The following is a 20,393-nucleotide window of genomic DNA, read 5'->3' as shown; positions in this document are numbered from 1 at the left end:
GGTGAAGTGGGAGGCAGGCTTCTCTGCTCAGCTCTGTCTCAGTGATTCAGGAAGTAAACCGATCAATCACCACAACACTGGCTGCCATAAACACAGTCTAGAGAAACTCTCCACGTATCTAATCCTTCCTCCCTGCCTGGCCAACACAGTCTAGAGAAACTCTCCACGTATCTAATCCTTCCTCCCTGCCTGGCCAACACAGTCTAGAGAAACTCTCCACGTATCTAATCCTTCCTCCCTGCCTGGCCAACACAGTCTAGAGAAACTCTCCACGTATCTAATCCTTCCTCCCTGCCTGGCCAACACAGTCTAGAGAAACTCTCCACGTATCTAATCCTTCCTCCCTGCCTGGCCAACACAGTCTAGAGAAACTCTCCACGTATCTAATCCTTCCTCCCTGCCTGGCCAACACAGTCTAGAGAAACTCTCCACGTATCTAATCCTTCCTCCCTGCCTGGCCAACACAGTCTAGAGAAACTCTCAACGTATCTAATCCTTCCTCCCTGCCTGGCCAACACAGTCTAGAGAAACTCTCAACGTATCTAATCCTTCCTCCCTGCCTGGCCAACACAGTCCTGCCAAGGCAGCAGCTACTCTTCCTGGGGTTTATTATGGATCTCCATTAGTTCCTGCCAATGCAGCAGCTACTCTTCCTGGGGTTTATTATGGATCCCCATTAGTTCCTGCCAAGGCAGCACCTACTCTTCCTGGGGTTTATTATGGATCCCCATTAGTTCCTGCCAAGGCAGCAGCTACTCTTCCTGGGGTTTATTATGGATCCCTCAGTTCCTGCCAAGGCAGCAGCTACCCTTCCTGGGGTCCAGCAATATTAAGGCAGTTATACATGCTTAAAACATTACAATACATTTCACAACATATTTCACAGGATCTGTGACCAGAGCCAGGCACAGCCAGTCAGATACAGTCTGTGGGACTCAGCTGTGACAGCATCCAGAAGCCTGGGTTTGATCCTGAGGCTGGGCCTGTGTCGAGCAGTCACTCAGCGTGCAGCAACAGACTACGCCCTACCCAACGTTGTCAGACCAAATAAAACCAGAGATAGAAAGACTACAACCCCCAGGCTGGACTCAGCTGTCAGGGGACCAGAGGGAGACAGAGAACAGACAGAGAAATGTCTGTTATTGAATAGCCTTTCCTCCCTCCCTCCCTCCCGCCCTACCTCCCTCCCTCCCTCCCTCTTCTCTTCTTTTCCTTCACCCTCTGTGAGCTGAGCCCTTGTTAGGGGGCGTCTGAGGAGTTCACTGTGTGTGTGTGTGTGTGTGTGTGTGTGTGTGTGTGTGTGTGTGTGTGTGTGTGTGTGTGTGTGTGTGTGTGTGTGTGTGTGTGTGTGTGTGTGTGTGTGTGTGTGTGTGTGTGTGTGTGTGTGTGTGTGTTATTGAGCCCTGGTCAGCCCAGGAGGAAGAACAGATGCTGGAGACCCAGGCTGGTGCTGTAGCTCTGGCTAGACAGACACGTCCCATTGGTCACTGACACGGTAATACACGGCATGTCACCCACCACCACTGTTTGTGTATCTGTTTACTAGAGTGTGTGACAGACTGTGGTTACTTAGTACTTGGCCTTGAGTATACTATCCCCTACTTTTATCCCTCCTTCCCTGCTATCCCTCTCTCCCTCCCTTCACCCACCTCTCCTCTCCTTCAGTGCCCTCCACCAGTCAGCCAGCAGAGTGCTGGTGAGGTACCCAGAACTCCTTCCCTTCCTTCCTCCCTCCCTCCTTCCATCCCCCTTTCCTCTCTTCCTTCCATCCCCCACTCCTCCCTCCTCATCCCCTCTCCTCTCCTCTCCTCTCATACCTCCCTCCATCCCCCGCTCTATCGCCTCTCATCCCTCCCTCCCTCCCTCCCTCCCTCCCTCCCTCCCTCCCTCCCTCCCTCCCTCCCTCCCTCCCTCCCTCCCTCCCTCCCTCCCTCCCTCCTCATCCCCTCTCCTCTCCTCCATCCTTCCTTATCCCCTCTTCTCTCCTCCAGTCCCCTACCCCAGCCAGCAACGCCCCAGTGAGGTGATGGACCAGGCATTTAACAGACTGGCGGGAGTCCCACCACCACTTTTCCCTGCTATCCCTCCCTCCGTCCTCACCCCCCTCTCCAGCAGTTCCCTGTTGTATGTTGTGATACATACAGGAAGTCTATTTATTTATGGTAACAGACAAGAGACAACAGTTAGGACAAAGGACTAAAGACTGGATAAAGAAGTAAAGCTTGAAAGCCACATTGACGAGCGCGGCCCATAACCACATAGCAGGAAGGCCTCTGCTTCGATGTGGCTTCGCTGTAGTCAGCAGAAGACTGGAGTTGGTGTCCATCTGTCTCTATTGGGGAGATTCCTTCAGCCTCCAGTTTAACATACTGGAGGGATTCCCAGCACTTTTCTCCACGGATCAATATTTTATAAAGATGTGTCAGGGCTCTCCTGTTCAATGAATGGATGGGCACTTTAGGCAGCCACCACAGGTGTCTTTCTCAACAGCAACATGCCCTGTGAGGTGTGTGTGGTTGTGTGTGTGTGTGCGTGGTTGTGTGTGTGTGTGTGTGCTTGTGTGTGTGTGTGTGTGTGTGTGCGCTTTTTCAGTCGCCGCTAGCTAAGTGAAGAAGGGATTTTATCAGCCTCACAAAACCTTGGATCTAAGACTTCAACACACATTTCAACAGACTCAGATCAGAGTTACAGACTACCGTAGCATCTTAATGCTAAAACAGACTTCAACACACATTTCAACAGACTCAGATCAGAGTTACAGACTACCGTAGCATCTTAATGCTAAAACAGACTTCAACACACATTTCAACAGACTCAGATCAGAGTTACAGACTACCGTAGCATCTTAATGCTAAAACAGACTTCAACACACATTTCAACAGACTCAGATCAGAGTTACAGACTACCGTAGCATCTTAATGCTAAAACAGACTTCAACACACATTTCAACAGACTCAGATCAGAGTTACAGACTACCGTAGCATCTTAATGCTAAAACAGACTTCAACACACATTTCAACAGACTCAGATCAGAGTTACAGACTACCGTAGCATCTTAATGCTAAAACAGACTTCAACACACATTTCAACAGACTCAGATCAGAGTTACAGACTACCGTAGCATCTTAATGCTAAAACAGACTTCAACACACATTTCAACAGACTCAGATCAGAGTTACAGACTACCGTAGCATCTTAATGCTAAAACAGACTTCAACACACATTTCAACAGACTCAGATCAGAGTTACAGACTACCGTAGCATCTTAATGCTAAAACAGACTTCAACACACATTTCAACAGACTCAGATCAGAGTTACAGACTACCGTAGCATCTTAATGCTAAAACAGACTTCAACACACATTTCAACAGACTCAGATCAGAGTTACAGACTACCGTAGCATCTTAATGCTAAAACAGACTTCAACACACATTTCAACAGACTCAGATCAGAGTTACAGACTACCGTAGCATCTTAATGCTAAAACAGACTTCAACACACATTTCAACAGACTCAGATCAGAGTTACAGACTACCGTAGCATCTTAATGCTAAAACAGACTTCAACACACATTTCAACAGACTCAGATCAGAGTTACAGACTACCGTAGCATCTTAATGCTAAAACAGACTTCAACACACATTTCAACAGACTCAGATCAGAGTTACAGACTACCGTAGCATCTTAATGCTAAAACAGACTTCAACACACATTTCAACAGACTCAGATCAGAGTTACAGACTACCGTAGCATCTTAATGCTAAAACAGACTTCAACACACATTTCAACAGACTCAGATCAGAGTTACAGACTACCGTAGCATCTTAATGCTAAAACAGACTTCAACACACATTTCAACAGACTCAGATCAGAGTTACAGACTACCGTAGCATCTTAATGCTAAAACAGACTTCAACACACATTTCAACAGACTCAGATCAGAGTTACAGACTACCGTAGCATCTTAATGCTAAAACAGACTTCAACACACATTTCAACAGACTCAGATCAGAGTTACAGACTACCGTAGCATCTTAATGCTAAAACAGACTTCAACACACATTTCAACAGACTCAGATCAGAGTTACAGACTACCGTAGCATCTTAATGCTAAAACAGACTTCAACACACATTTCAACAGACTCAGATCAGAGTTACAGACTACCGTAGCATCTTAATGCTAAAACAGACTTCAACACACATTTCAACAGACTCAGATCAGAGTTACAGACTACCGTAGCATCTTAATGCTAAAACAGACTTCAACACACATTTCAACAGACTCAGATCAGAGTTACAGACTACCGTAGCATCTTAATGCTAAAACAGACTTCAACACACATTTCAACAGACTCAGATCAGAGTTACAGACTACCGTAGCATCTTAATGCTAAAACAGACTTCAACACACATTTCAACAGACTCAGATCAGAGTTACAGACTACCGTAGCATCTTAATGCTAAAACAGACTTCAACACACATTTCAACAGACTCAGATCAGAGTTACAGACTACCGTAGCATCTTAATGCTAAAACAGACTTCAACACACATTTCAACAGACTCAGATCAGAGTTACAGACTACCGTAGCATCTTAATGCTAAAACAGACTTCAACACACATTTCAACAGACTCAGATCAGAGTTACAGACTACCGTAGCATCTTAATGCTAAAACAGACTTCAACACACATTTCAACAGACTCAGATCAGAGTTACAGACTACCGTAGCATCTTAATGCTAAAACAGACTTCAACACACATTTCAACAGACTCAGATCAGAGTTACAGACTACCGTAGCATCTTAATGCTAAAACAGACTTCAACACACATTTCAACAGACTCAGATCAGAGTTACAGACTACCGTAGCATCTTAATGCTAAAACAGACTTCAACACACATTTCAACAGACTCAGATCAGAGTTACAGACTACCGTAGCATCTTAATGCTAAAACAGACTTCAACACACATTTCAACAGACTCAGATCAGAGTTACAGACTACCGTAGCATCTTAATGCTAAAACAGACTTCAACACACATTTCAACAGACTCAGATCAGAGTTACAGACTACCGTAGCATCTTAATGCTAAAACAGACTTCAACACACATTTCAACAGACTCAGATCAGAGTTACAGACTACCGTAGCATCTTAATGCTAGAACAGATTTGTTTTATAGTCCATCTTAGCAAGGTGCTGTCTGTTTATTAGCAGGTCATTTTCCTTACAGCTTGGCCCAAAGAAGTGAAGAACATTAAGTCCCTTGCTCCATAAGTTAAAGCCAGAATGTAAGTACACTCTTACAAATAAAGGTGCAAGTTGGAACAAAATAAGGTTCTTGATAGCGATGCCATAAGGGAAACATATTTGGGTGTTAATTTAACTCTTTACAGTGTAAATGTAACATCTGAATCAACATTTGAAATATTACACTGAAAAACCAACACTAGTTAACGCTGGACAATTTCCTGTGTTCTATGGAAGGGACACATCTGCAGGCTTCCATACATTTCAAGAACCTTTTAAAATTCTGAAGAACCGTAGATGCCACATTAAGAACCCCACACTTAAATCCAAGGTTCGGGCAAGAATTCTCCAAGGAACCTTAAGAACTGAGGAAGAACCATTTAAGAACCTTTTTTTGCAGTGTAAATAACAAGTAGGAAAGTATTTTTTCCCCTAAATAACAGAGGGAAAAAAGAGATTTGTAAAAGTGGTGCCATCTTTTCATTGATTTCCATTACAGTTTGGGCCCGCTTAAGTAGTGGGAAAATGAAATCAGTGGCCTACACCATAAATGATAGGGGAATTCAAAGGGAAAAGTAGATTTGTCAAAGTGGTGCCAAGACGCAGAGGGACTAAGCTGCCAGGTCAATGTTGTTTACCAATGAAATAGGATACAACAAATAATGATCAACATAAACTTCTGCCAACACTTTTCTGCCTCTGTGGAGTAGTACTTATAATTGGACACCATGGCTTCTGGTCTCAGCTGTTGAAAATTTTATTTTATAGAGAAGTTGTTATTTTTTTACAAAGAGCATCTTTGTTACAGATGACTATTAGGGCAAAGAGAAGAAAGAAAAAAACGTGATATAAAAATCTCATATTTTTAATGAAAAAGTGGCATTACCTGAAGAATAAAATATTCATTAAATTTAGAAAATAAAATTGACATTTAACTTAGAGAATAAACTCAAAATTGTAAGAATAAAGTTGCAGTTATATTTTAAGATTAAAGTAGGGGATTTGGTAAATTGCATGCCTCCCTGGCTCCCTGTTGCAGGTAGGTTAGAGTTTTTTGTCATGAATCTTGTTCTGGAGGCAGCTCTGCAGAGTGGTCACTAGCTGGCACAGCCAAAAGTTATTTTTGTTTTCATTTATTTAACTTACATTTTATCAGGGAGTCATAAAATCCGATTTTATACCTAACCTTAACCTTAAAATAAGACCAAAAAGCAAATGCTAATTTTGATTTTGCAGCTGGGCTTTCTAAGGGGAAATGGCTCAGTTCTGCCTCCAGGACAAGACTCATGACAATAAAGGTCAACCTGCCTGTTGCTGAGCAACACAGTTGAAATGCCTGAGTAAGATGACCTGGTGAAACTACACTTCAGAACTGGCCTTAGTAAGAAGGAAATCTTTGTTCTTTTATTTATTATTATAAGCATTAGGACCTTGAAGAGGTTTTGCCGCAGATTGGGTCTCTTCAGAAGGAGGAACCACATGGGCTATTGGCAGTAGGTAGCCTAGTGGTTAGAACAGGTAGCCTAGTGGTTAGAGCGTTGGGCCAGAAAGGTTGCAGGATCGAATCCCTGAGCTGACAAGGTAAAAATCTGTCCTTCTGCCCCTGAACAAGGCAGTTAACCCACTGCCCTGGTAGGCTGTCGTTGTAAATAAGAATTTGTTCTAAACTGACTTGCCTAGTTAAATAATATTAGAAACTTCCTCATTCCTCCTCCTCAGACCTCACCGCTCACCTAGTCAAGTATCATCCTGCACTAGTCAAGTGTCAACCCTCATTGTCAACTCTCACCCTGCATTGGTCAGTTATCACCCTCTCATCCATGCATCAGTCAATTCTCACCCCCTGCAGTACACCACATACTTTATATATTTAACATCACAATGAGCATGTCTATTGGGCAGAACACATGTCCTATCACAATGAGCATGTCTATTGGGCAGAACACATGTCCTATCACAATGAGCATGTCTATTGGCCAGAACACATGTCCTATCACAATGAGCATGTCTATTGGCCAGAACACGTCCTATCACAATGAGCATGTCTATTGGGCCAGTAACCGAATGGTTGTTGGATTGAATCCCCCAGCTGACAAGGTAAAAGTCTGTTGTTGTGCCCCTGAACAAGGCAGTTAACCCACTGTTCCCCGGGCGCTGTGGATCTCTGATTCAGAGGGGTTGGGTTAAATGTGGAAGATGCATTTCAGTTGAAGGCATTCAGTTGTACAGCTGACTAGGTATCCCCCTTTCCCTTACTGGCCAAAACACGTCATACTGTCTCACAATGAGCATGTCTATTGGCCAAAACACATGTCATTTCAAAGCGACAGCTAGCAATTATCATGTATCATCATGATGATTAAATTCATTTTGAAGATACTAGCAACAACAGCTCATGGAAATATGTTTTCATACACAAACTAGAGAACTTCACCTGCCAGCTGCAGCTAAACTAGATGGGGTAGGTCTAGTTACAAAGCAGGATCAATGACTTATAGACAATTCATTTGCTTAAATGTAGGAAATATGTTTGAAATGGGCTTTGATTGTTTTAATTGACTAAACCAACCCATGTTATTTAGTAATATTAAGTTATGGTGGTGTACCAGAATTCTAAGATTGCAATATGTTAGCCGAGATCCAGGAAGTGGAGTGGTTGTGTTTACATGCAGCCAGTGAAGTGCCAACAACATCCATATTAGCTAGCAACATTGTCATTGTAATGAATTGAATCCTAGTTCATTATGGTGATGATCATTCATAATGGCCGGCTATCTTATACTTCCACATGCATTACTGTTGTTGTTGTCGGCTCTTAGCATGTATTTTGGCCAATTGAAAAGCTCATTATTGTGATTAAATGAGTGCAAGGGTGAGAGGTGAGAAGGAGAAGTGAGGCTTGACCAGAGCAGGGGTGATAACCGACCAATTCAAGGGTGAGGGGAGAGAAGGGGAGGGGTGATACTTGACTAGGGGAGTGGTGAGGTCTGAGAGGGGAGAATGGTGAAGGTCCTAATATGTATTCCGTACAGCTGTGTACCGCGGTCTGTGCTGATCACAGCTGTTGCTTGTGATTATGGCAGGGAGAAATATCCTGCTGTAGCCTACTGAAAATATTACAGGTTTTTTACTCTATTCTTGAAACATTTTCACTTTATTCTAGAAATATTATTTTGACATTATTCTTGAAAAATGTATTTTTACTTTATTCTCAAAATGTCAACTTTATTCTCTGTGTATTATTGAAGTTTATTGAGTTTTGAAGTACTATCCATGCAAAAACAATGATCATACAACCGCCAGCCATTACTGTTGTTTTTCCTGTCCACTAGACGTAATACTAATACTATTCAGTGTTGTCTAGGTGGGGAGTGGGAGCTCCACTAGACGTAATACTAATACTATTCAGTGTTGTCTAGGTGGGGAGTGGGAGCTCCACTGGACGTAATACTAATACTATTCAGTGTTGTCTAGGTGGGGAGTGGGAGCTCCACTAGACGTAATACTAATACTATTCAGTGTTGTCTAGGTGGGGAGTGGGAGCTCCAGTGGACGTAATACTAATACTATTCAGTGTTGTCTAGGTGGGGAGTGGGAGCTCCACTAGACGTAATACTAATACTATTCAGTGTTGTCTAGGTGGGGAGTGGGAGCTCCACTAGACGTAATACTAATACTATTCAGTGTTGTCTAGGTGGGGAGTGGGAGCTCCACTGGACGTAATACTAATACTATTCAGTGTTGTCTAGGTGGGGAGTGGGAGCTCCACTAGACGTAATACTAATACTATTCAGTGTTGTCTAGGTGGGGAGTGGGAGCTCCAGTGGACGTAATACTAATACTATTCAGTGTTGTCTAGGTGGGGAGTGGGAGCTCCACTGGACGTAATACTAATACTATTCAGTGTTGTCTAGGTGGGGAGTGGGAGCTCCACTAGACGTAATACTAATACTATTCAGTGTTGTCTAGGTGGGGAGTGGGAGCTCCAGTGGACTTAATACTAATACTATTCAGTGTTGTCTAGGTGGGGAGTGGGAGCTCCACTGAGACGTAATACTAATACTATTCAGTGTTGTCTAGGTGGGGAGTGGGAGCTCCAGTGGACGTAATACTAATACTATTCAGTGTTGTCTAGGTGGGGAGTGGGAGCTCCACTAGACGTAATACTAATACTATTCAGTGTTGTCTAGGTGGGGAGTGGGAGCTCCAGTGGACGTAATACTAATACTATTCAGTGTTGTCTAGGTGGGGAGTGGGAGCTCCACTAGACGTAATACTAATACTATTCAGTGTTGTCTAGGTGGGGAGTGGGAGCTCCACTGGACGTAATACTAATACTATTCAGTGTTGTCTAGGTGGGGAGTGGGAGCTCCAGTGGACGTAATACTAATACTATTCAGTGTTGTCTAGGTGGGGAGTGGGAGCTCCAGTGGACGTAATACTAATACTATTCAGTGTTGTCTTGGTGGGGAGTGGGAGCTCCACTAGACGTAATACTAATACTATTCAGTGTTGTCTAGGTGGGGAGTGGGAGCTCCAGTGGACGTAATACTAATACTATTCAGTGTTGTCTAGGTGGGGAGTGGGAGCTCCAGTGACTAGAGTTGGACGTTTGTTTGTAAACACATCTGTTATCAATGGATCGCTGTATAACCTGTGGTCAAGGTTACCAGACCCATAGGGATACGGTCCATCACAGTGTGGTAACCGTCCCAGTCCAGCTGTGGCAGACAAACAAATGGCATCTCCCCCTGGAAGGCACGAGGGTTTTAAAGTGCTTTGAAGACTAAATATATTTAAAGACAAATCCATTTTTCATCATTCCACTGAGGACTGTGGACTGGCGCGGAGAGAGGGGATTTGTCACCAGAAGAGAGAGAGAGAGAGAGAGAGAGAGAGAGAGAGAGAGAGAGAGAGAGAGAGAGAGAGAGAGGTAGAGAGAGGTAGAGAGAGAGAGAGAGAACGAGAGCGAAAGAGAGGTATAGAAAGAGAGAGAGAGAGAGAGAGAGAGAAAGAGAGAAAGAAAGAGAAAGAGAGAGGTAGAGAGACCGAAAGAGAGGTATAGAAAGAGAGAGAGAGAGAGAGGTAGAGAGAGCGAAAGAGAGGTATAGAAAGAGAGAGAGAGCAAAAGAGAGGTATAGAGAGAGAGAGAGGTAGAGAGAGGTAGAGAGAGAGAGAAAGAGAGAGAGAGAAAGAGAGAGAGAGAGAGAGAGAAAGAGAGAAAGAAAGAGAAAGAGAGATAGAGAGAGCGAAAGAGAGGTATAGAAAGAGAGAGAGAGAGAGAGAGAGAGAGAGAGGTAGAGAGAGCGAAAGAGAGGTATAGAAAGAGAGAGAGAGAGAGAGGTAGAGAGAGCGAAAGAGAGGTATAGAGAGAGAGGTAGAGAGAGAGAGAGGTAGAGAGAGAGAGAGAAAGAGAGAGAGAGACAGAGAGAGAGAGAGAGAACGAGAGCGAAAGAGAGGTATAGAAAGAGAGAGAGAGAGAGAGAGAGAGAGAGAGAGAGAAAGAGAAAGAGAGAGGTAGAGAGAGCGAAAGAGAGGTAGAGAGAGAGAGAGAGAGAGAGAGAGAGAGAGAGAGAGAGAGAGAGAGAGAGAGGTAGAGAGAGGTAGAGAGAGAGAGAGAGAACGAGAGCGAAAGAGAGGTATAGAAAGAGAGAGAGAGAGAGAGAGAGAGAGAGAGAGAGAGAGAGAGAGAAAGAAAGAGAAAGAGAGAGGTAGAGAGAGCGAAAGAGAGGTATAGAAAGAGAGAGAGAGAGAGAGGTAGAGAGAGCGAAAGAGAGGTATAGAAAGAGAGAGAGAGAGAGAGGTAGAGAGAGCGAAAGAGAGGTATAGAAAGAGAGAGAGAGCGAGAGAGAGAGGTAGAGAGAGGTAGAGAGAGAGAGAAAGAGAGAGAGAAAGAGAGAGAGAGAGAGAAAGAGAGAAAGAAAGAGAAAGAGAGATAGAGAGAGCGAAAGAGAGGTATAGAAAGAGAGAGAGAGAGAGAGAGAGAGAGAGAGAGAGAGGTAGAGAGAGCGAAAGAGAGGTATAGAAAGAGAGAGAGAGAGAGGTAGAGAGAGCGAAAGAGAGGTATAGAGAGAGAGAGGTAGAGAGAGAGAGAGGTAGAGAGAGAGAGAGAAAGAGAGAGAGAGACAGAGAGAGAGAGAGAACGAGAGCGAAAGAGAGGTATAGAAAGAGAGAGAGAGAGAGAGAGAGAGAGAGAGAGAGTCCAGCTCTGCCCCTCTGTAGGCCCTCTGAAACGATTGGATAGTGACAGTATAAGCCTCATGGTAATGGTTCACCTTGTCTTTTGACAGTCTGGCTGGGGTTATCTATCATGATAATGTTAAGGCTTACACCAATCCCCACAAATATACAGGAGTGGTTAGGGGTTAGGAGATAGGGACTAGGAGCTAGGGGTCCATTTGGAACCCAGCATTATTTAGTAGCTTGGTTTTGACTCTGTGGATTGGATTCTCACTGGGGCCACCCATTCAACAAATATATGCAGGCATGACTACAAGTTGTTTTGGATAACATATCTGCTAAATTACATATCTAGAGGTTAACAGGCAGAGGGTGACTCACTTATCTGTACGGTAAGCAGGCTGGGTGTCTGTCTGAGAAGTGGTGAGCACACACACCCCCACCAACCCACACCTACACACACACACACACACACACACACACACACACACACACCAACCCACACCGACACCCATACACACACACACACACACCCCCACCAACCCACACCTACACCCATACACACACACACCCCCACCAACCCACACCTACACCCATACACACACACACACACACCCCCACCAACCCACACCTACACCCATACACACACACACCCACACACACACCCACCAACCCACACCTACACCCATACACACACCCACCAACCCACACCTACACCCACACCCACACCCACACACACCCCCACCAACCCACACCTACACCCATACACACACCCACACACACACCCACCAACCCACACCTACACCCACACCCACCAACCCACACTTACACCCACACACACCCCCACCAACCCACACCTACACCCACACACACACACACCCACCAACCCACACGTACACCCACACACACCCCCACCAACCCACACCTACACCCACACCCACACCCACACCAACCCACACCTACACACACACACACACACACACACACACACAATGGTATTTATACGCAGAGGCCTCTGTGATTCACTCCACCTGCAGAGTACTGTATGTTTACATCACAGAGGGAGCAGGCTGTCCTCTCCTCTGTCCTGCTCCTGTCTGTCTGTCCTCTCCTTTGTCCTGCTCCTGTCTGTCTGTCCTCTCCTCTGTCCTGCCCCTGTCTGTCCTGCTCCTGTCTGTCTGTCCTCTCCTCTGTCCTGCCCCTGTCTGTCCTCTCCTCTGTCCTGCTCCTGTCTGTCTGTCCTCTCCTCTGTCCTGCTCCTGTCTGTCCTCTCCTCTGTCCTGCCCCTGTCTGTCCTCTCCTCTGTCCTGCCCCTGTCTGTCTGTCCTCTGTCCTGCTCCTGTCTGTCTGTCCTCTCCTCTGTCCTGCCCCTGTCTGTCTGTCCTCTGTCCTGCTCCTGTCTGTCTGTCTGTCTGTCCTCTCCTCTGTCCTGCCCCTGTCTGTCCTCTGTCCTGCTCCTGTCTGTCCTCTCCTCTGTCCTGCTCCTGTCTGTCCTCTCCTCTGTCCTGCTCCTGTCTGTCTGTCCTCTCCTCGGTCCTGCGCCTGTCTGTCCTCTCCTCTGTCCTGCCCCTGTCTGTCTGTCTGTCCTCTCCTCTGTCCTGCCCCTGTCTGTCTGTCCTCTGTCCTGCTCCTGTCTGTCTGTCCTCTCCTCTGTCCTCTCCTGTCTGTCCTCTCCTCTGTCCTGCTCCTGTCTGTCCTCTCCTCTGTCCTGCTCCTGTCTGTCCTCTCCTCTGTCCTGCTCCTGTCTGTCCTCTCCTCTGTCCTGCTCCTGTCTGTCCTCTCCTCTGTCCTGCTCCTGTCTGTTCTCTACTTTCCTCTGTCTGTCCTCTACTCTCTCCTCCCTCTCCTCTCCTCTTCTCTCCATACTCTATAATACCTCTTTCTTCCTTCTAATATATAAAATAATATAAATAAAATATACCATTTAGCAGACGCTTTCATGCGTGCATACATTTTTACATGTGGGTGGCGCGTGAATCGAACCCACAACCCTCCATACTCTCACCATAATCTCTCCATACACTCTCCTCCCTGTCATGCCCCTGCAATACCTCGCTCTGTTCACTCTCTCCTGTCTTGTCCAGTACTCTCCTCTCTTCATCACCCTCATCATCTGTCCTTTCATCTTCTCTTCACACTCTGTAATACTTCCCCTCCTCTTTCCCTACGTCTCTCCTCCCCCTCTCCCTCTCCTGTCCCCCCTCTCTTCTCCCCTCCTCTAATCTTCTCTCCTTCTCTTTCAATACAGTCTAGAAAAGTACACCTGTTAGCTTCTCCTCTACGTTCTCTTTTCTGCAACTGGTAATCCATCAAAATAAACTGGACAAACTTCACAAGTTATATGCTAGGCTATCAAACACATAGGAATACAATTCTCCATCCTCTTTCCTACCTACACAGTACAGTCGTGGCCAAAAGTTTTGAGAATGACACAAATATAACTTTTCACAAAGTCTGCTGCCTCAGTTTGTATGATGGCAATTTGCATATACTCCAGAATGTTATGAAGAGGGATCAGATGAATTGCAATTAATTGCAAAGTCCCTCTTTGCTATGCAAATGAACTGAATCCCCCCAAAACATTTCCACTGCATTTCAGCCCTGCCACAAAAGGACCAGCTGACATCATATCAGAGATTCTCTCATTAACACAGGTGTGAGTGTTGACGAGGACAAGGCTGGAGATCACTCTGTCATGCTGATTGAGTTCGAATAACAGACTGGAAGCTTCAAAAGGAGGGTGGTGCTTTGAATCATTGTTCTTCCTCTGTCAATCATGGTTACCTGCAAGGAAACACGTGCCGTCATCATTGCTTTGCACAAAAAGGGCTTCACAGGCAAGGATATTGCTGCCAGTAAGATTGCACTTAAATCAACCATTTATCAGATCATCAAGAACTCAGGAATGGCAGCAGGCAGGTGTGAGTGCACCTGCGCGCACAGTGAGGCGAAGACTTTTGGAGGATGGCCCGGTGTCAAGAAGGGCAGCAAAGAAACCACCTTTCTCCAGGAAAAACATCAGGGACAGACTGATATTCTGCAAAAGGTACCGAGATTGGACTGCTGAGGACTGAGGTAAAGTAATTTTCTCTGATGAATCCCCTTTCCGATTGTTTGGAGCATCCGGAAAAAAGCTTGTCCGGAGAAGACAAGGTGAGCGCTACCATCAGTCCTGTATCATGCCAACAGTAAAGCATCCTGAGACCATTCATGTGTGGGGTTGCTTCTCAGCCAAGGGAGTGGGCTCACTCACAATTTTGCCTAAGAACACAGCCATGAATAAAGAATGGTACCAACACATCCTCCGAGAGCAACTTCTCCCAACCATCCAGGAACAGTTTGGTGACGAACAATGTCTTTTCCAGCATGATGGAGCACCTTGCCATAAGGCAAAAGTGATAACTAAGTGGTTCGGGGAACAAAACATCGATATTTTGGGTCCATGGCCAGGAAACTCCCCAGACCTTAATCCCATTGAGAACTTGTGGTCACCCTTAAGAGGCAGGTGGACAAACAAAAACCCACAAATTCTGACAAACTCCAAGCATTGATTATGCAAGAATGGGCTGCCATCAGTCAGGATGTGGCCCAGAAGTTAATTGACAGCATGCCAGGGCGGATTGCAGAGGTCTTGAAAAAGAAGGGTCAACACTGCAAATATGGACTCTTTGCATCAACTTCATGTAATTGTCAGTAAAAGCCTTTGACACTTATGAAATGCTTGTAATTATACTTCAGTATTCCATAGTAACATCTGACAAAAATATCGAAAGACACTGAAGCAGCAAACTTTGTGAAAATTCTAATTTGTGTCATTCTCAAAACTTTTGGCCATGACTGTATATGATTTCACTGGAGATTGAACCCTGACCCTCATATCTCCAAGGCTGACAGGTCATTCTTCAAAGCCAGTGAGGCCACTGAACAAGGATCTATTTCTGTGTCATAGTAACCGTGTTGATGTGTATGAGACGGTGCTTCAACGTCCACTTACTAAACAAATCCTCCATTGGGACAATCAATCTCCTCCACTTCATAAAGCTGATTAAAAAGTGAATGATCATTCTCTCACTGCGTGTCCCTCTGTAAAGCTAAAGATAATGTCAGTCTGGACTGTAAAACAGTTTCTCTAGGGTGGACAGGGAAGGTTCAGTGTTTCTAGGGTGGACAGGGAAGGTTCAGTGTTTCTAGGGTGGACAGGGAAGGTTCAGTGTTTCTAGGGTGGACAGGGAAGGTTCAGTGTTTCTAGGGTGGACAGGGAAGGTTCAGTGTTTCTAGGGTGGACAGGGAAGGTTCAGTGTTTCTAGGGTGGACAGGGAAGGTTCAGTGTTCCTAGGGTGGACAGGGAAGGTTCATGACTTATTATAATGAACTGACACTATGCTTTCTTCTTATACAAAAGCTCTAGACCTACTGGTCAACACTCAACGTGTGTGTGTGTGTGTGTGTGTGTGTGTGTGTGTGTGTGTGTGTGTGTGTGTGTGTGTGTGTGTGTGTGTGTGTGTGTGTGTGTGTGTGTGTGTCAGTACACAACAGCAGGAGAGGAAGGGTGTCTCTCTAACAGAGCACTGAGAGAGACAACCCTTCCTGCACACTCACCTTTCAGACACTGCTGGAGCACACAGGGACAACAAATACCGCTGTGAGTGATTCAACAATATAAACACAGCTTTAGGACACACACACACGCACACACACACAACATCCAGCTGTGCATGTAAAACTGTAATTAGTCTGTCCTTTTCCTTTCCCATCTCAACAGGAAATGCTAGTTTCCTCTGTGTACTGCTGTAATCTTCTAGTGGTATGCTGAGTCAAGGGTTTACAGATTGACTGACAGGCTAACTATTTTTGCCGTGGCTAACTAGCTAGCTAACTAGCTGGCTAATGTTTTTGTTTGAAAAATGCATCTGGGCAGGGTACCTGCTTTATTGTTTCACCTGGCTGCCAGTTCCTGATCTTCTGAAAACAACATGTGAGGAGTGGTCTGAAGCGTGAGAAGAATGGGAGACAGAGGAATACAACAGTGGTGAGACAGACAGCTCGTAGAGAAGACGACTGGATACTATTCTGAACTTTGTGTGGTGAGCTTTCTGGCGCCAAGAGCTGCTGAGGCATCAACCAAGTGGTGCTACACAGAGTGAAGGAGGAGAAGTCCAGTGGCTATAAGAGTCAGGCTGGTAACCAGACTTGCCCTCTACAAGATCACCTGACCAGCTCCCTCCGCTCAAGACATGAACTGACCCTCTCCATCTGCAGAGGATGCAGCTTTCAAACACCTGGCCTCTACTGGTTGACCTGTCATAATATATTGTTTGTTTGTTTTTTGATCTTGAAGTTTACTACCTGTCTACTGGTAGGGTTATAAAGGTTTATTACCTGTTTACTGGTAGGGTTATAAAGGTTTATTACCTGTCTACTGGTAGGGTTATAAAGGTTTATTACCTGTCTACTGGTAGGGTTATAAAGGTTTATTACCTGTCTACTGGTAGGGTTATAAAGGTTTATTACCTGTCTACTGGTAGGGTTATAAAGGTTTATTACCTGTCTACTGGTAGGGTTATAAAGGTTTATTACGTGTCTACTGGTAGGGTTATAAAGGTTTATTACCTGTTTACTGGTAGGGTTATAAAGGTTTATTACCTGTCTACTGGTAGGGTTATAAAGGTTTATTACCTGTCTACTGGTAGGGTTATAAAGGTTTATTACCTGTCTACTGGTAGGGTTATAAAGGTTTATTACCTGACTACTGGTAGGGTTATAAAGGTTTATTACCTTTCTACTGGTAGGGTTATAAAGGTTTATTACCTGTCTACTGGTAGGGTTAAAAAGGTTTATTACCTGTCTACTGGTAGGGTTATAAAGGTTTATTACCTGTCTACTGGTAGGGTTATAAAGGTTTATTACCTGTCTACTGGTAGGGTTCATAAAGGTTTATTACCTGTCTACTGGTAGGGTTATAACGGTTTATTACCTGTCTACTGGTAGGGTTATAAAGGTTTATTACCTGTTTACTGGTAGGGTTATAAAGGTTTATTACCTGTCTACTGGTAGGGTTATAAAGGTTTATTACCTGTCTACTGGTAGGGTTATAAAGGTTTATTACCTGTCTACTGGTAGGGTTATAAAGGTTTATTACCTGTCTACTGGTAGGGTTATAAAGGTTTATTACCTGTCTACTGGTAGGGTTATAAAGGTTTATTACCTGTTTACTGGTAGGGTTATAAAGGTTTATTACCTGTCTACTGGTAGGGTTATACAGGTTTATTACCTGTCTACTGGTAGGGTTATAAAGGTTTATTACCTGTCTACTGGTAGGGTTATAAAGGTTTATTACCTGTTTACTGGTAGGGTTATAAAGGTTTATTACCTGTATACTGGTAGGGTTATAAAGGTGTATTACCTGTCTACTGGTAGGGTTATAAAGGTTTATTACCTGTTTACTGGTAGGGTTATAAAGGTTTATTACCTGTTTACTGGTAGGGTTATAAAGGTTTATTACCTGTTTACTGGTAGGGTTATAAAGGTTTATTACCTGTCTACTGGTAGGGTTATAAAGGTTTATTACCTGTCTACTGGTAGGGTTATAACGGTTTATTACCTGTTTACTGGTAGGGTTATAAAGGTTTATTACCTGTCTACTGGTAGGGTTATAAAGGTTTACATCTTTGAAGTTGTTTGTGGTGAGTATTACACATTTTCAAAATGGCGCTTTACCCACGTGTGTTCTGGCCAAAACCCATGGTTTCTGGGACCAATCAGAATGGTTAGAATGTGTTTGTGTTCTAGAAATCGTTGGGAGGTACTCAGATCCAGACTCATTGCGGAGAAGAAACTAACGTCCGTGGGCGTGGCTTAGCGTTTGGCCGGAGCAAGGAGTTTGGAAAGGCAGACAATCATTTTTATCCCCTTGTCAATTTAAAGATATATGTGTGTGTGTGTGTGTGTGTGTGTGTGTGTGTGTGTGTGTGTGTGTGTGTGTGTGTGTGTGTGTGTGTGTGTGTGTGCGCGCGGCGGGGTGTCCGTCCCTGCCCTGTTCTACAATAACAGCCTCATGCTCCCCCCATGCACTCACTCATGATGGACAAGCAGCGCAACACTTCAATGGCCCGATGCATTTTGCAGGACAAAACTTCTATTTGGCCATAAATCGGTTTCTGATTTGCATTTTACAGGATTCGCCCCCCCAAAATGTGGGTGTTATTATATTTAGTGACGATTATGCAGATGTGGTTGGAGAGAAATGAATTCTTAACTACATTTTTGAAAGTGCAGAACGACATACAGTCTGGCTTTTAAACAATACAGCAAAAGAAGAGATTGTGCGAATAAATGACTGTAACAACAGTATCTCCCATTATGATCAAGACATTTTTTCCAGGGTAGTAAAATGTGTAATTAGAAGCGTTGATGGTCTATTAAGATAAATTCTTCCCGAACGCATCCGTAATTGCCGCGAAGGGCGGTTCATTCCGTTGGTAATCCGAAGCGTTTTGACACGCAACGGTACATTTCTGAAAGTTAATCGGTGCCTCAAAGCAGAAAACTCTTTCACCAACACCATTCATCACCCCTGACTGGCCCAAGTTTCTCTGCCACAGTCACACAACGCCAAACTTATAGGCTATGTCTATTTTCTGGTTGATTTACAAGTCTAACCTTGGACACTACAATATTTAGGTTTCAAGGGTGAATGTAAAATAGGCTACAAATATTAGGTGGACGAATACCAAATCGGGCTTTAAGCAAGACCGAAGTCAAGTCACAGAACGGAGTTCTCCCTACCTTTGACTTTTGTTAAAGTGAGCACCGGGCTGTTGCAAGCGGACAGCGGGGCAACCCTGGCGGAATGTTTCTTCATAGTGACGAGCTCGGAAAGGCTGAGCTCTCCCCTCTTCGGCTACATCCCTGAATCTGGTGTGGTACCAATCTCTTCTGTGACTGACTGTGGGACTTTTGATGCTTCTTGTCTTTACTCTTCTCTAGACGTCGGATCAGCAGTTTCCCGCTACCTCTCTCGTCCTCTCTCGTGGATCCACCTTGTGCCCCTCCGTTCCTCAACTCTCCCTCAGTCGCTTTTCTTTCTTCTGATTCGATTCCCCTCCCTCATTCCCTCCCTCATTCCCTCCCTCCCTTCCCCGGTTCTGCAGTATCCTGCCAGAGCGTGAGGCTGAGCTCTTTCTCTCTCTCTTCACATGTAAAACAGTAGAGGCAAATGCTGCAATTTGCCACGTCACGCGTGCCGCAGGCATCCACCATCTCCCTCACTTGCATTATCTCTCCTCCCCCGGCCCCTCTGTCCGTCCAGAGCCAGACGTGCCGTGCCCGCTGCCAGCCCACCAGACCTCCCGAAGCGCGGTTCCCGGAGGCAGGTGGTTGGTGACTCAGAGCTGGTTGCAGCTTGGAGATATGAGGAAGGATCGATCACGGCGGGCAGCGGTGAAACTGCTTGCATTGGAGTGGCAGGGATAGTGTGAGTGATCTGATGCGACTGGGGCTGATGTAGAGGGAAAATATACTGTAGCCTATCCGTCCTATTCAAGGGTTATATGAAGACACAAGGCTTGCACGGGGAGGCAGTTTTCCTCCTCAATAGAAAGTCTTGGAAAAATAAAATTTTCGCCAAACTGGTCTCAGAGCATTTCGTATTATTCTGTATGTAAATCTAGGACACGTCATCTAGTATGATATTTTACTTTTCGTATATGGTTTGTATTAATTTGTGGATGTCCATCAACAATTCCGTATGATATGTTACGAATTACAATTCATATTATATGTTACGAATTTACAAAATGTACAATCAATATGCTATGAATTTGCCAAACATACTATATGTTACGAATTTGATAAACGTATGATATGTTACAAATTCTAGCTAGGTGGCTAGGAGATGAATGTTAGCTAGCTGGCTAATGTTAGCTGGGGTTAGGGTTAAGATTAGGGTTCAATTTAGAGTTAG

General features: G+C 44.7%; 1 protein-coding gene across 2 annotated transcripts in view; it reads right to left on the bottom strand.

Moving 5' to 3' along the window:
• Positions 1-20,393, bottom strand: part of slc35f3b (solute carrier family 35 member F3b) — a 187,115-nt gene that overhangs the window by 81,060 nt on the left and 85,662 nt on the right. Inside the window, exon 1 of one of the 2 annotated variants that reach the window (XM_045687041.1) lies at positions 19,217-19,985. The exons of the other annotated variant lie outside the window; for it this stretch is intronic. Coding sequence (XP_045542997.1) covers positions 19,217-19,292 — 76 coding nt within the window. The 5' untranslated portion in view covers positions 19,293-19,985. Of the gene's footprint in view, positions 1-19,216; positions 19,986-20,393 lie in introns of those variants that run through there. 2 annotated transcript variants of the gene reach the window in all.

This window comes from Salmo salar, chromosome ssa01, assembly GCF_905237065.1.
Source record: "Salmo salar chromosome ssa01, Ssal_v3.1, whole genome shotgun sequence".
NCBI lineage: Eukaryota > Metazoa > Chordata > Actinopteri > Salmoniformes > Salmonidae > Salmo > Salmo salar.
This window is presented reverse-complemented; position numbering and strand designations above follow the sequence as displayed.